The sequence below is a fragment of the Prunus mume genome, linkage group LG3 (assembly GCF_029339155.1).
Source record: "Prunus mume cultivar Tortuosa linkage group LG3, ASM2933915v1, whole genome shotgun sequence".
NCBI classification, from domain to species: Eukaryota; Viridiplantae; Streptophyta; class Magnoliopsida; order Rosales; family Rosaceae; genus Prunus; species Prunus mume.
In genome coordinates this window covers 24,253,046-24,271,951 of record NC_142700.1, presented here as the reverse complement: position 1 = coordinate 24,271,951, position 18,906 = coordinate 24,253,046, and the positions used below count along the sequence as shown (strand labels likewise).

The window sequence follows — 18,906 nt, the reverse complement described above, 5'->3', positions numbered from 1 at the left end:
CCCTGCCTATTACATAGAACACCAGTGAGGGCTAAGGCACAAATAGGGGTAGCATCTCTGTAGTGTATCACCTGTATTTAGTTTTCCTAACACCGCTTGCCACACAAAGATCTTAACTTTCGGCGCAGTCTTGGCCTTCCAAATTTGAGTGTACGGGGAGAAGATCTCCCCCTCACCACTATTCTGAATATGAGAACAGAGAGAATGACAGGAGAATAGACCGGAGGGGTCAAGCTTCCATCTTCTCTTATCCAATCTGGAAGTGATCAACCTCACACCCTCCAATAAATCCAACAATCTAGCCGCCTCCGCTATCTCCAATTCATTGAGATTCCTCCTGAAACCAAAATCCCAGCTGAGAGGGAACCCATCCGAGCCCGTAAAAGAGGAAATATTGTGGTTTTGCTTCCTGGACAAATTGAAAAGTCTTGGAAACACCTCTTTCAAAACACCGACCCCGGCTCCAGTCATCCTCCCAAAATCTGACCCTAACTCCACAACCTACCATGAAAACACAGCCTTGAAGAAACAAATTATAGCCTTATCTTATTAGGACAGTTTTCTTGTCTTTTGATGTGAATCTTACAAAACTACCTCTAACTCACACTGCCAGTAAAAGTCCACTTAATCTGACAATTACTCCACTTTCCTCCAACTACCCATGTGATAAAAAAGTGTTAGAAAAAAATAAATAAATAGAAGACAAAAAATCGGAAAGCAAACTCAACCACTTGTGAGAGGGCTAGTTTATGTTATTTCAATGTTTCAAAAGCCTAGCTAGTAAATTTTAACACTGCTTCAAAGCATAAGTTTAAGTAAATTTATCTTCAGGAGCTATATTATAAAACATTAGATTAAATTATAGGCTCTACAATGAAGTTCAAGATTTCTAAGTTTATGCTACTTCACTGGACAAAGCCCTGTGCCAGTAGAATCAGGTAAATATAAACATCTGCCTTCCATACAGAACAACTTGCATATTCTTCATGAAACTGTAAAATAATACAATAAAATGTCAAACACCTTAAAAATCTTGTTTCACTGGTTATACACAAAATGATAATATTTGCATCACCTATGCACAAAGCAGATAACAAAAATAACAACTACACACCAATCACTACACATTTTCTCTCATAAACCATCATCGTGTCCTCTCTCAATGCAACATTTACACTCTCTCACAGTTTGTTCAGTTCTCTTCTTGAGCCAAAAAGAGAATCATCTCCTGTACATAAGCATACCTCACAATCTATTTGTACGATGCTGACCCAAAGAAATATAATTAATAATATGAGAGCATCAATACAAGCTGAGTAAAAAGATCTAAAAAAAGGGTAATCAAGCTTTCTGTTCTCAGAATACTAACTTCATGGAATATGAAATTTGTTCTTATGACAGAAACTATATTATGACATACCATGGACTGAATCCATAATCGGGGATTCAAATGCACCAGGAGGAAGCAAATCAAATTCTACACCTAACGGGGGACCATCCTCCTGATAATGTCTCCCAAGTTGCCTCTTAACAGCTGTAATAGCAGCATTTTCTGCTTCACCTTTCACTTTCAAATACCCTGCGGGCTTATATGCCATGTTCTCTGTGCCCCTGGGATTTATGGGTGAAAAGACTCCATTATGGGCTAGGTATCTAGAAGTTTCCACATCATACGGATCCTCATTTTGAGTAAAGAACCTATCTTGTAAAGACGAGCTACTTTCTGAAGATGTATTATCCATGCCACCAACTCTTTCGGTATAGTGACTCCTATACTCACGGGTAATATCTGCAGCTGGGAAATCATGCCCAGAAAGCCTTCGACTTTCAACCTCCCTTGGATCAACATACCTATGATCTCCATGTTTAGTGCTGCCACATGAGTCTTGCCCAAGTCCACTAGCTCGATCCTGAATAACACCACTTGAACGATCTTGCCGTCCATTAGCACAAGTTTCATCTCTTGACAATCTTTTGTCTTTTAACCTTCTGTGGCAAAACCATCCAGATATCTGCTTTTCTGACAATCCTAACTGCTCCGCAACTTGTGATTTCATTTCCTCTGTAGGGTATTTATGTTCTGGAAAAAGAAGAATTTTCCTTTGAGAAATTTGATGACTCAAAACTGAGCAAGACAAAAGATATGCCAAGACAAGAATCCTTACCATTATAAAATTTCTCTAAAGCCATAAGCTGGGCTGGTGTCTTCAGCTTTCTTTTCTTATTATTATCTTGGGAAGTTTTATTCTCCTCAGAATGCAGCTCATTTGATTCTAAAAATCAACCAAATAGTGAAAGAGGATATATTAGTCACAAAATGAAATCAATGACAGGATAATATACATCTATCAGAACATATTTAATACCCAATCAGCTTCCAGGTATGAATATAAGACTCAACATAACCTCCTCCATATTACTCGAGTTCAGTCACAAGAATCCTTCACCATTTCTATGTCGGGACTACACATTCTGTTAAGAATACATACTGTGTTCCTTCAAATCCTTTACTTCTACTCTTCGAAAACATCCCTTTCTAATTCATTGGCATCTCCACTTAATATGAATGGAGCACCAACGACACTTTCCTCATGGTTCCCAATTTTTTATATATGAAACAAGAACTCTATTGAAAAAGGAACGACAGGCACACATAGGAGATCCCCAACCCATTTATCTCTAAAAACAGATCCTCTCCCCATTCTCCCAAAATAGAAGATTAAACACCAAAGCCTTGAGAAAGGTCTCTCCGAGGACATCGGCTTGAACCTCTGACAATCGCTTTTGAATCCCACCAGCAAGCATGCAAAAATATTTACACCGAAACCAAAACGATACATGGAGTAGTCCACGAAGTCTCAAACAGTTCAAAGGCCACTCACCTATCTCACAACCCACTCCCTGGGATAAGAACACCAAGAGTCATTCCTCAACATTGATTCCTACCAGCACACTCTTGGACAAGTTTGACTTTAAACCCAAGACTAACCTGAAAAAATCTTTATTATGTACCAAGTTACCACATCTCTCCTCCTCAATTGTTGAGGAGAAAAAATGTCAACAACAAATTAAAGATGAGAAACCGAGTACACTCACGCTCCCCACCATAGCCTCAATCAAATTTAACAAATCCTTCACATGGAAAGTCGCCATCCTCTTTGTAGCATAAATGACCTAAAAAGTGACCGATGATGACTTCCACATATGATCCACTACCACCTATGCTTAATCTTCCCACCAGCAATCGTGCAAAATAACCGAGATCAGGGAATGATTCTAATTTTCAACATTTAACTCGTTATAACAAATAGTTTCTCAACTTCAACTAGATTTTCAATATCCCTGACTACCATAATCAAACTATGGGAAATAGAATGGGGGCTAGCTCTCTCCAATCATCTTCCCCTTCCAGCTCTAAATAAAATGCCCTGTGAAGGTAGGATTCTGTGCGAAGATTTTACCAAGAAGCAAGACGGCACCTTCATGAAAACAAATTCAACATGTCGGGTAAATACTCAGTGACACAGATAACATATACACTCCTCTTGTTTGTATCCCTCCTTGGAAAATAATTACAGAATTTTATGGCATCCCCACCACCGAGTGATCTCTATATCAGCAGATATTATCAGATTCATGCTTATTTTGCATCCATTAATATTATCAGATATTAATGATTAAAGATAGAAAAGAGAAGTATAAAGCATGATGGACAAGAAGTCCATCAAGAGCACAACCACCCACTAAATAAAAAAAAATAAAACATGCCCCAGTCTTTACAAAACAAATTAACACACGTAGTCCAAAAAAGCAGCCCAATCCAGATGAATCCTACTAAAGAGGCATCCTTAAATTTCTTAGACAAGGAAGCCCACAGGGAAGCATGATAGAGAATTATGTCCCACAGTGGAGCCAAATTTTCCTCTCTATTATCAAGGATTCTGCTATTCCTTTGCTACCAAAGCACCCAGAAAGAATTCATATGGAAAAGAGTATCAATTCCTACCCATTCCAAAACAAAAGCCAGGATTAGTCTACTCCAGATTTGGGATGTTAGGGGGAGTTTTTCTCAGCACACACCAATGAGGAGATAATGAAGAGTATTTCCTGCTCTTTTGAAGCATATCACATGTGTTAATGTTACCATGTGCCACCAGACAAGCAAGTGACTGGACATTTTGGTAGGGACCAAAGATTTGCAACTTATGTTACAAGGATCAAAGGTGGGATTCTTTTGTTTAGCAATGAAAGAAAAAAGATTTACAAGAGATAACCCCAGATCCCTGAATAGCCCGATATCTCAACTTATATTACAAGGATCAAAGGTGGGATGCTTCGGAATGTTTAGCAATGAAAGAAAAAAGATTTACAAGAGATAACCCCAGATCCCTGAATAGCTCAATATCTCCTCTCAGCACATGTGAAAATTCTACAAATTCTATATCACTTAAATTTCCCCCAAGTGAGAAACAACTGGGAGCGTGAGAAAGAAGCTAAGAATTGTTACTTTGTGACTCAACAATGCCAAAGACTATGAATATGAAATTGAGAACTCTTGCAAAGTTATTCTTGCAATAATGTTCACATGAATAACTTTCTTCATTAAGATTATTATAGGTGTGGCTATGCTTATATATTGTTTTCTTATTGGAGACAACAAAGAATAAGACAATCGCCACATATAAGAAAGACCTTCTAAGAGAAATATAAAATGGTGGGAATAATATGCAATTCCTTCCTTCCTAGGTTGCAGGAATCTTCTACATGATCACAGGTTGAACTGAACCTTCAGAACAAAATCTTCCAAAACTAGACACCATTCAGCAAAAATGCCTAAGTTCACAAACACATTTGAAAGCATTGCTATTCTTGAACTAAAAAACATTTAACTCAAGTTTCACAAACATACAAACAAGTATACAACATACTTCTTCATAATAAAATCCAAACACACAAATATAGCAGCTCCAGTCTTAAAGAAGTACATTCGATTGCCTTAACTTCAGCAAATAAGGTGGTCATGCATAATTCTAATAGAGTTGCTTGATCCCCTAGATCAACTAGTGGGACTCTTAGAGGAGGGCATTCTAATTTCTAAAACAGACAGTACTGAAGCTTATGTTTCGCACGAGTCCCTTCCACAGCCTTGACCAATGAGTCAAGTGTGCCCCAGTGAGTAAAATCCAGTTTGCACACAGGTCATGGCTGCATGCCTAACAGCATCCTATTTCACAAGCTTGATTTCACATAAATTTTGTACATGTACGTAGGTCATGGTAACATACCTAAAGAACATTGTTTCACAAACTTTCTTGAAGGTTTTTTAATTTATTTATCAGCATAGGCTTTTCTTAAGTTAAACTAATTGATATTGCCATCTATCCATATTATATGCCATTAAAATATTTACAAACGGATAGCTTTTTATGTGAAATCATCTGCACTTACCTCACTTTTCCATATATTAATCTACCAACTAACCAGTTACTCCCTTTTTTTTTATGTAAACTTTCTTGTTTGGAAACAAATTTTCCAATTCAATCATAGAAATCTAATTACTTAAGGTTTGTTAATCAAACACCAGAACATTTGATACTCAAACAAGGACAACACCTTACACTATTAACCATAGCATTTACAGAAGAATCGATAAAGTCGAACAAAACTCCCAAAAAATATATTAAGGGCATCATCTCTACAAAATTTAAGCCTTTCCTAAGATTTCCATATCTTGGTGATTAATGATGTTACGATCACCTTTGTGCCGATAGACTAACGAAATTCAGAAAGAAAAAACCCTAAGGCCTAATCTTGTGTCTAATATGAAAATGTAGGAAACTTAAAGCATTGAAATTATATAAAAATATATTAGGCTAATGGCAGATAAAAGAAATATTACACTCTTCTCCATCTCCTTTCTCAATAGACTCGACTAGTATTGGTACTGTTATACAGTAGGAAACAGAAAACAACATGATGAAAACTCCATTTTCCTTTTGTAAGTTTCTCAGTAACCAAGAAGCCAACAAATAAAACCTAGATAACATCTTCACCATTAGAACAAATTCTCTATGCATACAGGATAATCCCAGATACAAACAAACAATGCAATGCAAAAATTCACATAAATCAATCAGAAAATAGAAAACCCATATCTCAAAAACGATCTTAGACAGAGAGGAAAACAACAATACCTTCCATGGTGTGAGTTTCCGGTGATTCTCTTGCGTTGTGAGTTTTTGATTTCTATGTGTCTAAAACTCGAAACCCATTGGACCTGTTTGGGCAGATTGATTGAAGTAAAGGACTGCACAATTGAGTCTGCATGTTTTTGTTTGCACCCAATTAAATTTTATGGAGAGAGAAAGGAAAGGTTCAAAGACGGGGCATTTTGTTTCTTCTCTGTTTTCCTTCGTTTGGTTTGGCTTCTTCATCCAAATTAACTTTTACAATTTGGCCTTCCTTGAAATGCCCCCAAATACCACCGTATTTTAGTAAAATTTCAAATAAACATTTATCTTATAATTTAACAATATTGACAAAATAAAATAAAAAATTTATTCATTTTCTTTATTAAAAAAAACTAATGTTATATATTACAAGCATCAAAATGATTCTCAAAATTTTGATATAGGTAATATTTTAGGTTTTCTTTAGGTCGAAAATATTACAAGCAAGATCCAAATTAATTATGCATTATCCATATCAAATAAAACTTGGGGAAACAACTTTGGTACTCTAATTTGATTTTCTTTTAATTTGCTAATTAATGAATTTATTAACCAAAAATAGGTCAAAGCCCAAAGAACAGACAACGAGGTCAAAAGACCAACCAAGAAAGCACAAGGGTACAGTACAACCGAAGAAACACACAACCCAAGATAACAATAAAAACAAGGGTGAATTTCACTTAGAGCCCTTGAGATTTGACATAATTACAGTCAGACCACACAGGTTCATTTATTACAATCACACCCCCTAAATCTAACAGGAGTTAAGTCAACTTAACAATTCATGGTAGACCTAAGCACTAGAGGTGGGCATTTTAAACAAAATACGAGCAGTGCACTCATAGCGTCTGTCTGGATTTCAGTCACGTTTCATTTAGTGCAGATAGATGTTGATGCATGCATACTAATCGAGTATGGTATGGAGCGGTATCAAGATTTTGATCACAGTCAATACTGCATCTGAATAGTCTCTATTGAAATATAATTTTTTTCATTCTCTCGATTACCTTTCAATTTCTCAAACGCTTTTGTCATTTATGTTTGGATTGTGTTTGTATTTTTGTAAGCCATAAGGCATAAGTTTAACTCTTTTAGTGCAGCCATAATGCATGAGTTTAACCATTTGGATTTGATGAATATGTTGATGGATAAATATTGATTTGGTTGATTTGGACATTGAATATGTTAATGGATATTGAATATGTTGATTAGGATTTGGATATTGAATATGTTAATGGATATTGAATATTGAAAATGTTGATGGATATTGAATATGATGAATCTTTGAATTTGTAACTTAGGCATCACTTATTTTGGTGTTGAATATTGAATTAGTTCATTTTTTAGTTGTATCATTTTGGTACCGAAATGGTACGATACCTCTGATACGATTTGCAGTCTAGTGCAATTGCAAATGGCAAACCATAATACAGTCTTACCATACCGATTCAAATTTCGGTATCGGTGGCCATCACAATTTCAATCGTCTGTGCCACCCACTAAGTGCGGATCGGTTTTGAGCGGTAGAGGGCTCTTCTTTTAGAGCAACTCCACTCATTTGCCCTTAGCCATGGCAAGCAAGGGGGGAGCTAGAGTAGCTACTATTCACGTGAATAATGGTTGCCCTTGCAAATCAAAATTTTGTGTTTCCACCTTGCCTTGCTAGGCAAGATTATTCTTTTTTGTTTTATTCACAATTTTTACCTCAATAATTAATTTGGATAATATTTTAGGATTAGATTTTAGTTCCTACATGTCAATACTATTCATATCTCATAATCGGATAAAATTTTTTTCAAATTTCAAATAAATTTAAAAAAATTGGCTGGTATTTATAGAAAAAATTCATTAATTTTTGGGTATTTTTAAAAAAATTTCAATTTTGATATTTTATTGCAAAAAATTGGCTTAGTTGGATTGGAGGAAAAATCGGATCGGAGAGCCCAAATGACCCACGTGGCTACAGGGAAAAAATCAAATCGGTGAGATCTTGTGGCGATCTTGGCAGCAGGTGCGATATTGAGCTTGCTGTGGCCTTCGTCAAGACGAGTTTTGGACCTCGGGCAGAAGCTGCCAGACGGCAGAGTTAGTGGGTCCCACACCTCGGGCTGGGCTCTCACTGAACACAATTTTTTTTTTCCCCCTAGCCTTGGGCTAGGCTCATGGATGGAAAGGCCCTTAACCAAACCAAAATCTTCAGTATACCAATTTCTCTTCCATTAACCAATCATTAGAAGCTTTAACCTTTTAGATCGATTAACCGCTTATTCTATTTGGATTAATTCGGTAGGCCAATAGTACCATTTAACAAAAATTCTTTAGAATAAAAATATTTATTACTAATGCTAATTGAAAAACTCCAACTCAAGGATCCCTTCTTTATTAGGGATAATAATCCTTTTTTTTTCTTTTCTAAAAACATAGAATATAGCACCATGACAAATGCAAAATAGTAGTATTAATTATAGGCTTATATTCTAACACACACACATATATATATATGTATATGTATATATATAGATATATATCATTAGTATAGGCATTTGTATACTTCTTATGTATATAGGTATGTGTGTTTTATATATACACATACATTAGTTCGGGTTTGGTACGAGTCCGGTTAGGGATAGTGTTACCTGATCTTTAAACAAATATTTCGGCACATATCATATTGGAAGAGTAAAAAATAAAAATAAACCAAACCAAACCAAATTGTCAATACGGTATGGTCGGTACACGATTTTTGTGATGAGATGTCCACCCCTAGTTCAGGGGAACGATTGTCTTTTTACTTAAATTAAATAAAGTATATTAATAAAATTCAAATTATTGGCAAACAATAAAATTTAAAAATAAATAACTTCAAAGTTCAATTTTTTTTTATATCTCTTGTTTTTTTTATCTTCTAGTTTTTTAATAATATATATTTTTGTTTTATATTGTTATAAGCATTATTAGAGCCAAATCAAAAGTTGAATAAACCAGAGAAGAGAGAGAGAGAAAAAAAAAATTAGTAATTGAAGTATTAAAGTATTTGGGCATAGATATGGGATGCTTTCTAGAAAAAGTGGTGGGCTATTATTTAATTTTTCTGAATTGAGCTTAAACAACTAAGCCTAATTTGTCTCTCTTCAAAGTCAACACTGGGCTAAAGCCCACTCTAGCACAAGCATGGATCCGTCCTTTGTTATATGCATTTTATTCATATTAATAGAAATAACATATAGACTATAGTCAATTAGTCATAGACATAAGATCCTAATATATATGTTTTAATTTTATACCGTTATAGTTATAAAAAAATTTAAACCCTCATTCGAATATTGCCTCTTCCCTAGAGAATTCCTGGATCTGCCATTGAGTCTAAGCCTAGAGCATGTGAAATGCATGAGGTGCTTGGTTTGGTTCCGCAATTAGAGCTAATTGTTTTCTTCTAATTAATTAAGAAGGAAAGCGTTGAACTTGAGATTTCTTTCAATTTCGGATGGATCATTGATAATATGATTAAAAATAACTTTAACAACCAGTTTTCCCTTAGATGTATAATTATGTCATATTTTCTTGGTATGAAATCAAATTAGCAAAAACCTAACCTTCATTAAAAACAGCTATTTTTTAAATACCAAATCTGCAACTTTAGTCAAATTTTGATACCTGAAGGGGTTAAGTCTAAAATTTTGGCTCAATTTGCAAATCTTTTTAATTTTTATAAATGACTACTTTTTATTAAGGGACCTAAATTTTTTTTCTTTTTTTATTTATTAAAAAAATTCACTTTATAAAATATGCATTATCCAAACTATGACTGAACCAATGGGGTCTAACCAAGTGAAAAGGGGTCTTAACTTGCATACCAAATGTCTTTGTTGTGTGTATGTTAACCCCCTCTCCCTATAATTTAGACTATATCGCATTCTAAAAAAATATATATGACCAAAATCTAAGAATGAGCGTCCCTATTAATGATCTATTTAATTACGAGTGTTTGTGGGAGAAACTCATGCAACGGGAGCACTTTTTGCTATCTCTGGTTAATAACATAATAATACGTAGGATAACTTTTTTACTTGTCATTATGTTATTGACCAAATATGAAAATGGTGTTATCCTATTCTGAAAGTTTTTGTTGTTGTGGTAGAGTCAAAAGAGAAGACTTATGTATGCTTAGTTGATTTTTCCTTTGTTCTTTTTTGTTGTTATCCACAACTAGCCTTTGGCACACGTCAATTGGTTTTTTTTTTTCATTCTTTTTGGTTTTTTTATTGTAAAATTAAGAAAGAGAAAATGTGTCTAGTTACGTTGTATGAAAATAGGACCATGTTCCCCTTTTGTTTTTTGTAAATTTTTGTTCAAAAAAAATTGGTATGAAAACTGTTAATTGCCAATTATTATTCTTTTGGGTTTATTTTAGTTTTTCAATTTAGAATTATAAAAGAGAAAATGGGTCTAGTTGTGACCCATGACATTAATTACAATTATTGTTGATAACAATGAATGATTGAGTTGATCCTAGGAGGATAGCGGTTGGAAGTTCCCATCATTTCAATTTTAAAATTCTTAGGAGGATAGCGGTTGGAAGTTCCCATTATTTTATTTTTTTCATGCTTGAAAACGTGATCAGGTTATAATTAATAATAATAATAAATAAATAAATAAAAAATTGAAATCCTTAGATTAGTTGTATGTATCATTAATTTATATTTCAATCTCAAAACCACCAAATATATAGTGTACAGACATTCATTTTGGGAAGTCAAAGGGCATTTTCGTCCATGTCAGAATCAGATAAAATGTCTTGGTTGTGTGTATGTTAACCCCCTCTACCTTGTAATTTAGACTATCACTTGTTCTAAAAATATATATATGACCAAAATCTAAGAATAGCGTCTATTGTAGATCTATTTAATTACGAGTGTTTGTGAGAGAAACTCATGCAATGGCGGACTCAGAAAATTTTCAGAGAATGGGCAATTTTTAAAAGACTAAAAATTTGAAAACAAAATTTAGACAACTATTATCTTTAGAATTTAAACAATACTAATGTCACTCATAATTGATGAAAAAAATAACAGTACAAACAAAACATGGAAACCTCTTTGAGACATTTAGTTGAATACATAGCAGGCGCTAGCTAAAATTTTAAACAGTGAGGAGTATGTTTTTTGAGGCATCAATTGTTTTGACAAGAAAAATTTATAAATTTACTAATTAATATTGACCCATAATAATGAGTATAATGTAATTAGATATACGTACTTATTCATCTAAGCAGCATAAGCAATCCCAAAATATAAAAGTGAGAAATAATAACCTGTAAAAGCCACAAGAAATATTACCTCATAAAATATATCTTCAAGACTAACCCATAAGCACTTAAATTTGCACTGAAGAAATCTTCGAGAGATTTGGGTTGTGGGTTTTCTAGATGGAAGGGAATCCTAATTTGCTCACATAGTTAATTGATTATGGGATAATTAAAACGTTTTTTGAGCTAGAGGATAATAAGATGGTTAAAGTGGTAATTTGCCGAAAGTCAAAATTGCATCAATCAATACTCCCCGTTTCATTAAACACCTTTTGAGCTGGAGGATAACAAAGACGACGTCGTTTGCGCTGCAAAAAATTGAAAACAGAAAGCCCAAATCATCTTCCTCGTTTTGAAACCCCCTGCAACACACCTCAGATGCAGAACCTTGGGACCAGCAGAGGTGCATAATCCAGCCTTTTCACAGGATTTACGGCAAGGGGAGGTGCAACTGCTCCTCCTTGCGCCTCTGTAGGTCCGCCTCTGAACTCATGCAACGGGAGCACTTTTGCTATCTCTGGTCAATAATACAATAATACGTAGGATAACTTTTCACTTCATCATTATGTTATTGGGATAGTAAAACAATGTTATCCCCGTTACAAGTAAGTTTTTTGTTGCTGTGGTAGAGTCAAAAGAGAAGACTTATGTGTGCTTAGTTGATTTTTCCTTCGTTCTTTTTTGTCGTTATCCACAACTAGCCTTTGGCGCACGTCAATTGGTTTTTTTTTGTTTTTTTTTAAGTTTTTTTTTTTGTAAAATTAAGAAAGAGAAAATGTGTCTAGTTATGTTGTATGAAAATAGGACCATGTTCCCATTTTGTAAATTTTTGTTAAAAAAAATTGATATGAAAACAGTTAATTGTCAATTACTTTTCTTTTGGGTTTATTTTAGTTTTTCAATTTAGAATTATAAAAGAGAAAATGGGTCTAGTTGTGTCCCATGACATTAATTACAATTGTTGTTGATAACAATGAATGATTGAGTTGATCTGCGGAGGATAGTGGCTGGAAGTTTAGTTCCCATACCATTTCAATTTTAAAATTCTCCATATTTTCTTCATGCTTGAAAACGTGATCAAGTTATAAATAATAATAATAATAAAAATTGAAATCCTTAGATTAGTTGTATGTATCATTAATTTATATTTCAATCTCAAAACTACCAAATATATAGTGTACAGACATTCATTTTGGGAAGTCAAAGGGCATTTTCGTCCATGTCAGAATCAGATAAAAGGTCAAGTATGTACATATTAATGGAAACCCTAGTGGTCCACGATTATAATCAAATATAATATTGATACTGTCGCTATTAAAATGGGCACATATGAACGCATCCACAAGAGAAAAGGGGCCATTATTTCATATCCGATCTTCTCTTAAATCTTCAACACGTACTTAGTTTTTTAAAAAATTAAAACATTAAGTTGTGCCTTATTATTTTAATATGAAAACATGAAAATGACGTGTCTATTTTCTAGTCAACACGAACACTTTATCATGTACCCTAATCTGTCTTTTTCTTATTACTTTCTTTTTTTTTGGGTTCGATACGTATTCGTAAATAAAAGTCAATAATAACTCACTGGGAGAGCAGTGGGAAAACAAAGAATTAACCACTCCAAAGCAGTTAGCAATGACGTTTAATTAACATGTGGTTCATTGCATCAACATCAAATCTGCCAAATGATTTACAAATTAAGCCAAAAGCCACAGGCTTATTAATTCAAGGCCAACCTTTTTGGTTTTAAATTATGTACTATTCTTTTTTTTTTTTAATCAAATAATATATGTGCTATTCTGTTTGCTGCTATAACACGGAAAAGGTATGCATTAGAAAACACCATTCAAACATATACGTACGTAGTTACGTTTTTTACATTTATATTTATGTGACGAACCATTTAAATGGGGCTTGTAATTTAGATGATTAAGAACAGTTATGTCCACATTTGAGATTTGTGTTTGAATCTCCATCTCTATCGCTTGTATCGGAATACGTAGTTATATATTCTACATTAATCATGCTTTCAATAAAATAATTTGAGGGTATAAGTCATGAAGATCGGTCAAAGGGTCAGCTTATTTTGCCTGTTCAACTCTATAAGCTCGACTTGGGAAGACGGTGATTAAGACAAACCCTAGCTAGCTAGACTTTGAATCCGGGGCCAAGGCAAGTTGCTATAATAAAATGAGGTAATTAAATGCATGCAATGCAATGGGATGGACCTACGGCATTGATAAAGTTTAGTTCAGAGGCAATGCCTTTGAGTTTGGGTAATAATAATAAGTCTGCATTGCGTGTAGTTTCCAATTAATAATGGGAGTCAGAGCATGACTTGAAACCATCAACATCGTCTGCCGCTGATCATATATATATATATGATATGGGCTGGGTTTTCATTTCAAGCGTGTGGCCGTTCTTTGATGAACTTGCAACTAATTGTTTATATAATTAATTAACTTTTCTCAAGTGGCATGTAATTAATATAATTAGAAGTTGATCATTTCCATCATTCCATGGTTAACAATAGGGGTGGTTGCGGTTCGGTAACTGCGAATTTTTACTTAAACCGCAAACCGACCGACTATTTCGGTTTGGTGATTTTGAAACGAAACAGCTGCGTTTTGCGGTTTAAAGCCGCAAGTTCTCAAGCATTCACAAAAATATAAATTCACAACCTAAATAAATAAATAAATACACAACCTCAATTTCTCAAACATATATAAATTCACAATCTCCTCAACTTCTCAAGCATTCACAACCTAAGAAAATTAAAGTTACAATTCCAAGCATTCCAATCAAAGTTAAACTTCTCAAGCATTCTAATTCTAAATCCTTTAAAGTTATAAACCAAAAGGAAAATGCAAAGCAAAATGAATTAAAGTTACAACCAAAAAGAAAAATCTAATTCAAAGTTAATTAAAGTTACAAACTAAAAGGAAAATGCAATGCACCAATGTTACAAACTAAAGTTACAAACTCAAGCGTTGGTGGTGAGTGGATTTGAAGAACCCCGTTGTGTTGTTTGAGCACCAATGTTGTCTACAAATAAAACAATATAGTTTAGTACATTTTATTATAAGAAGAAGCATAAATAACATTAGCATAAATAAACTAATTACTTACAAGTTGTCATATGTTTCATTTCCTTGTAGAATTCAACCTTATCATCCGTGCGGCTATACTTCGCGGTTTGCGGTAACCGCAAGTTTTGAAAATCAAATACCATAACCACAACCGCAAATGCAGTTCGGTTCTTAATACAACAAATGCGGTTCGGTTTACCGTGATTGAGGTTTCATTGCGGTAAATTGTTGGTTGGTTTTTGTGGTTTTTCCGTTTTTTGGTTTAAAATGCCACCCCTAGTTAACAATCAAGGAAAGAATCTAGCAAAGAAATGATGAAGCGTAAAGTATAAAAAAGACCTTGACTTACAAATAGAGGTGTCAAACGGGCCGTTTTGGGCCGCCATCCCATTAAACTTCGTCTTTTAACGTTTTAGGTGTGGGCAGGCCCATTTAATTGCTCGGGTCGTGCCGTCCAGCCCATTTAGTAAAATCATTGATCCCGCAGCCCAAAGCCCATGTCCATATTGAAGCGGCTCAGGCGGATCGTACATGCCCGTGCCCGTGCTCGTGCCATACTCGGGCCCAAGAACCAATCCATTTAATTTGAATTTTTTTCACTTCATTTTTTTACAAATTTATAAATAAACCCAATCCTAGACATGTATTTATAAAAAAACCCAAACACTATTTAAACATAGAAACACACCCAAAATCAACTCTAAAATCAACAATTGTATATTTTTTTGGTGTGTTTATAAATGGGTTTTGAGTGTGTGTAATGATGGATTTTGAGTGTGTTTATAAAGTATTTTAGGTGTTGGGTTTTTTTTATAATTTCAGCCCCCATTTTGGGCGTTTTAGTAAAACCCCCTTTTTTCACTAGATAATTCAAATTATAAACATTAAATATATAATTAGAGGCAAGAAATGATAAACTATTTGAAAACATTAATCAATCAAACACCCAAACAATATGAAATGGCGGAGGGCAAAAAGTGTCAAACTCTACAAAGTCCACTTCAACTTTTCATCTTTAAACAACTTATTATTTTATATGTGAAATAATGTCTTGCTTTGATTGTAAGAGAAGCATATATGTCATATGTACTGATTAGATATCAAGTCCAATGTTGTTTAATTAATTTGTAGTTGATATGTTTAATTAATTAAGGACTCAAGTAATTTCCCTAAAATGAAAGACATCAAATATATATTTATGATTAAAAAAAACATATAAATAATGACATTAGATGTCAAATTATTGCATTTTGACTTTTGAGAAAGAAAAAAATGTTAAGTGGGCGTCTTGGGCCGCTTGAGCTAGTGCGTCTTAAGCGTGCATAAGCTCGATCCATTGGACCTCATTTTTGATCTGGCCCGGCCCAGTTTTAAATCTGCGAAAGCTGCATCCATTAATATTCGTGCTATCGTGCGTGTCTCATTTAAATGGGTTGGGCTCCGTGCTGGGCAGTCCCCGTTTACACCTCTACTTCAAATCGAGTCTCGGGTTAACTCAATCATAGTTGTAGTGTGTGTGAGAAATCATTCGCCTGTGATTTACACTACGCTATACTAAAAAAGTCATGTGAAGTACACTATTATATTTCAATAATATGAAATGTCTATTTTCAAATTTTTGTTCATAAATCATGCTTGAAACAAATTATACAAATTGTAAACCCATCTAATTGTAATAAAATAAGTAGACTGACATAATAGTTTAAGAAAATACTAAGATCTCTACCTTTTAATTGAATAAAAATTTTCTAATTTGATTGACATTTTATAGAGATGATAACTGAAAAATTAACGGTTTGAATTATTAAATCACAAAATATAATGGGCATATACAACAGCGCCCCACAAATTTATTTAAGAGATCCTCAATTCAACCTACATAATATATTTGATTTATATAAAGGCATCATATTCATTTTTTTGCCTTGCAACTTATTTTTGCGACTTGATTAATAGAATTTAGGGTAACTGCATAATATGATGCTTAAGATGACGTTAAAAAGAAGTAGTAATCACATATCTAAGAGTGGTTAAAGCCGTACCACATCACGAGAGAGAGAGAGAGATTGTCAAAGCCAGCATAACTGACCACCGACCCCTTCAAATCTTAAAGGAAAACAAACCAAGACTTTCTCCAAGTCAATTTCATCCCTTCTCTTGTATATAATAACCCTCTCCCTTCGTCCCTTACCTAAAAGCCAACTAATAATCCTAACTCTCTCTCTCTCTCTCTCTCTCTCTCTCAGAATGGGAAATGCAGTGTCTCCGTGTTTTCAACAGAAAACAAACTTAGCTGTAAAAGTTATATTTTCAGAAGGAACCACAAGACTCCTCAGAGGAAAGCACATAGCTGGAGAGATCATGTTCGAGTTTCCAGACCAAATGGTTTGCCATGCGGACTCTTTCTTCATCGGCCACCCTGTCCCGGCGTTAGCCATAGACGATGAGCTCATTCATGGACAGACCTACTTTGTTCTCCCCCTTGATTGCTTCGCATGCAGGGTCCTCTCGGCCTCCTCGCTCGCCGCCTTAGGCTCGTCCTCAAGCCCCAACAAGAAGGCTCCGATTAATTTCGGAGAGTCCCCGTTCGAGTACATAAAGGGTTCGAACGGGAAGGTCTTGATCAAGGTTGTGCCAGACTTCATAACAAGGCTAATTACAAGAGCTAATAATAAGGAAACTGTTACTAGCCCTAGCAATAGTTTTCTTTGTAGCACGCCTGAGTTGCAAAAGCACTATGAACAGCTTGTTGGGTCTAAAGAGCAATTGTGGTCGCCTAAGCTTGATACCATTTCTGAATACAAGGTTAGGTTTTCACCATGCAAATTCATAGGGCTGGAATGGAAACAGAAAGAGAGTGAAGTCATGTAATTGTTCAATCTCTTTCATTAATTTAGTGACGAAGTTAATTGGTTAATTTTCTACGAGCTAGTAGCATATGAAGACAGAGATTTGCTAATTGTACGTATTGTGTTTTCTTCATTCCTGTTTCCTGATTCATTCATGAGTTGTAAAAAGTTGATTATATAATAGGAAATTAAAATTGCTTTCTTAGTTGTATATAATTAATCATCTTTAAATTATCTACCCCTAACTAAAAATTTATTGTAATTTAGTTCGTATTCCTTAATTTCTTGGACATAACCAATCTCTGGTTATGAATATGAAGGTTTGAGGATGCATGAATACAGTCCCGCTCACCTAAGGACCTAAAAATGAGGTCCTCACAAGCCTTAATCAAATGACCCATATAATTGATAATTTAAACCCGCACTCATGCTCCCTATTTTACCAAAACAAACCCCAATTATTCTAATTTAAAAACAAAAAACGAAGATGCAAACAATATTCGAAGTTTTTTTTTTCTTTCAATTTTTTGGTTTTTGAAATTGGAGAGAGATGGGTAGAGAAAAGGAGTTCAGGGAGTGAGATCCATCAATGTTGTTTGGGGTGGGGGGATGAGTGCGGTGATGGGTGAGTTGGGGGAGCAATTGCTATGATGGGTGGGTGGCGGTGTGGGGGTGTAGCTTGGGCGTGGGGTTTGGGAGTTCGCAGTCGCCAGCGTGGCTGGACCTCTGTGGCCAACAATGGTGCCACAAAGCCTTTATAACTACTGTACATGTTGATTTGTTTTTGATTTTTTTTTTAAGATATACAAAATACGAGGTTGCTTTGCATCTTCCTAGCTAGGGGTCATGCAGCTTCTTGGTTTGATTTTAGATTTTGAAAGTGTGATGGTTTTTTGTTTTGTTTTTTTTTTCGGGTGAGAAGACGGAAGAGGGAGGGAAGAAGGGAAGAGGAAGGGATTTCTAGGTGGGTAGGGTTGATTGGAGCCGACGAACTAAGGTTCCGACAAGGTTCAGATGGTGGGGAAGTTGAGAGATTGAACATGAATCCCTAATTTTAATTTTAAATTCCTTTGTTTTTTATAATCTATATATATATAAAGCAAAAGGCAGGGTAAAACATTCAAAATACTAGAAAATGTCATTAGTTAATGCAAACATTAAGAATTGAAATTATTAATTAAATAATGATAATATGGTAAATTCACACTTTTTCATATATAAAAAATTAAAATTAAAAGAAATTTCAGATAATGGATCATATTTTTATGGCAACATTCTTTATTATCTTTTTAATTCTAAAATAAATTTAAATTTTTTAAAAAACCTCTTACAGGCGAGCAGCGTGTGGAGAGGCTAGTTAAGATTGTTCAAGTAAAATAGGCACAGGTGAAATTTAAACTAACTAATTATGTCGGGGACCTCAGTTTTAC

At 34.5% G+C, this 18,906-nt stretch overlaps 2 protein-coding genes across 2 annotated transcripts; one reads left to right on the top strand and one right to left on the bottom strand.

Moving 5' to 3' along the window:
- Positions 1-939: 939 nt before the first annotated feature.
- On the bottom strand, positions 940-6,454 carry LOC148919182 (homeobox-DDT domain protein RLT1-like). The gene is made up of 3 exons (XM_089049487.1): positions 6,195-6,454; positions 2,166-2,273; positions 940-2,080 (listed from the first exon to the last, which is right to left on the bottom strand). Exons 1-3 carry the CDS (start codon positions 6,199-6,201, stop codon positions 1,410-1,412), a joined length of 786 nt encoding a protein of 261 aa, XP_088905613.1. The 5' UTR covers positions 6,202-6,454; the 3' UTR covers positions 940-1,409.
- Positions 6,455-16,831: 10,377 nt separating this feature from the next.
- On the top strand, positions 16,832-17,692 carry LOC148919181 (uncharacterized). Its single transcript, XM_089048580.1, has one exon. It carries the CDS (start codon positions 16,875-16,877, stop codon positions 17,496-17,498), a length of 624 nt encoding a protein of 207 aa, XP_088904706.1. The 5' UTR covers positions 16,832-16,874; the 3' UTR covers positions 17,499-17,692.
- Positions 17,693-18,906: the final 1,214 nt, after the last annotated feature.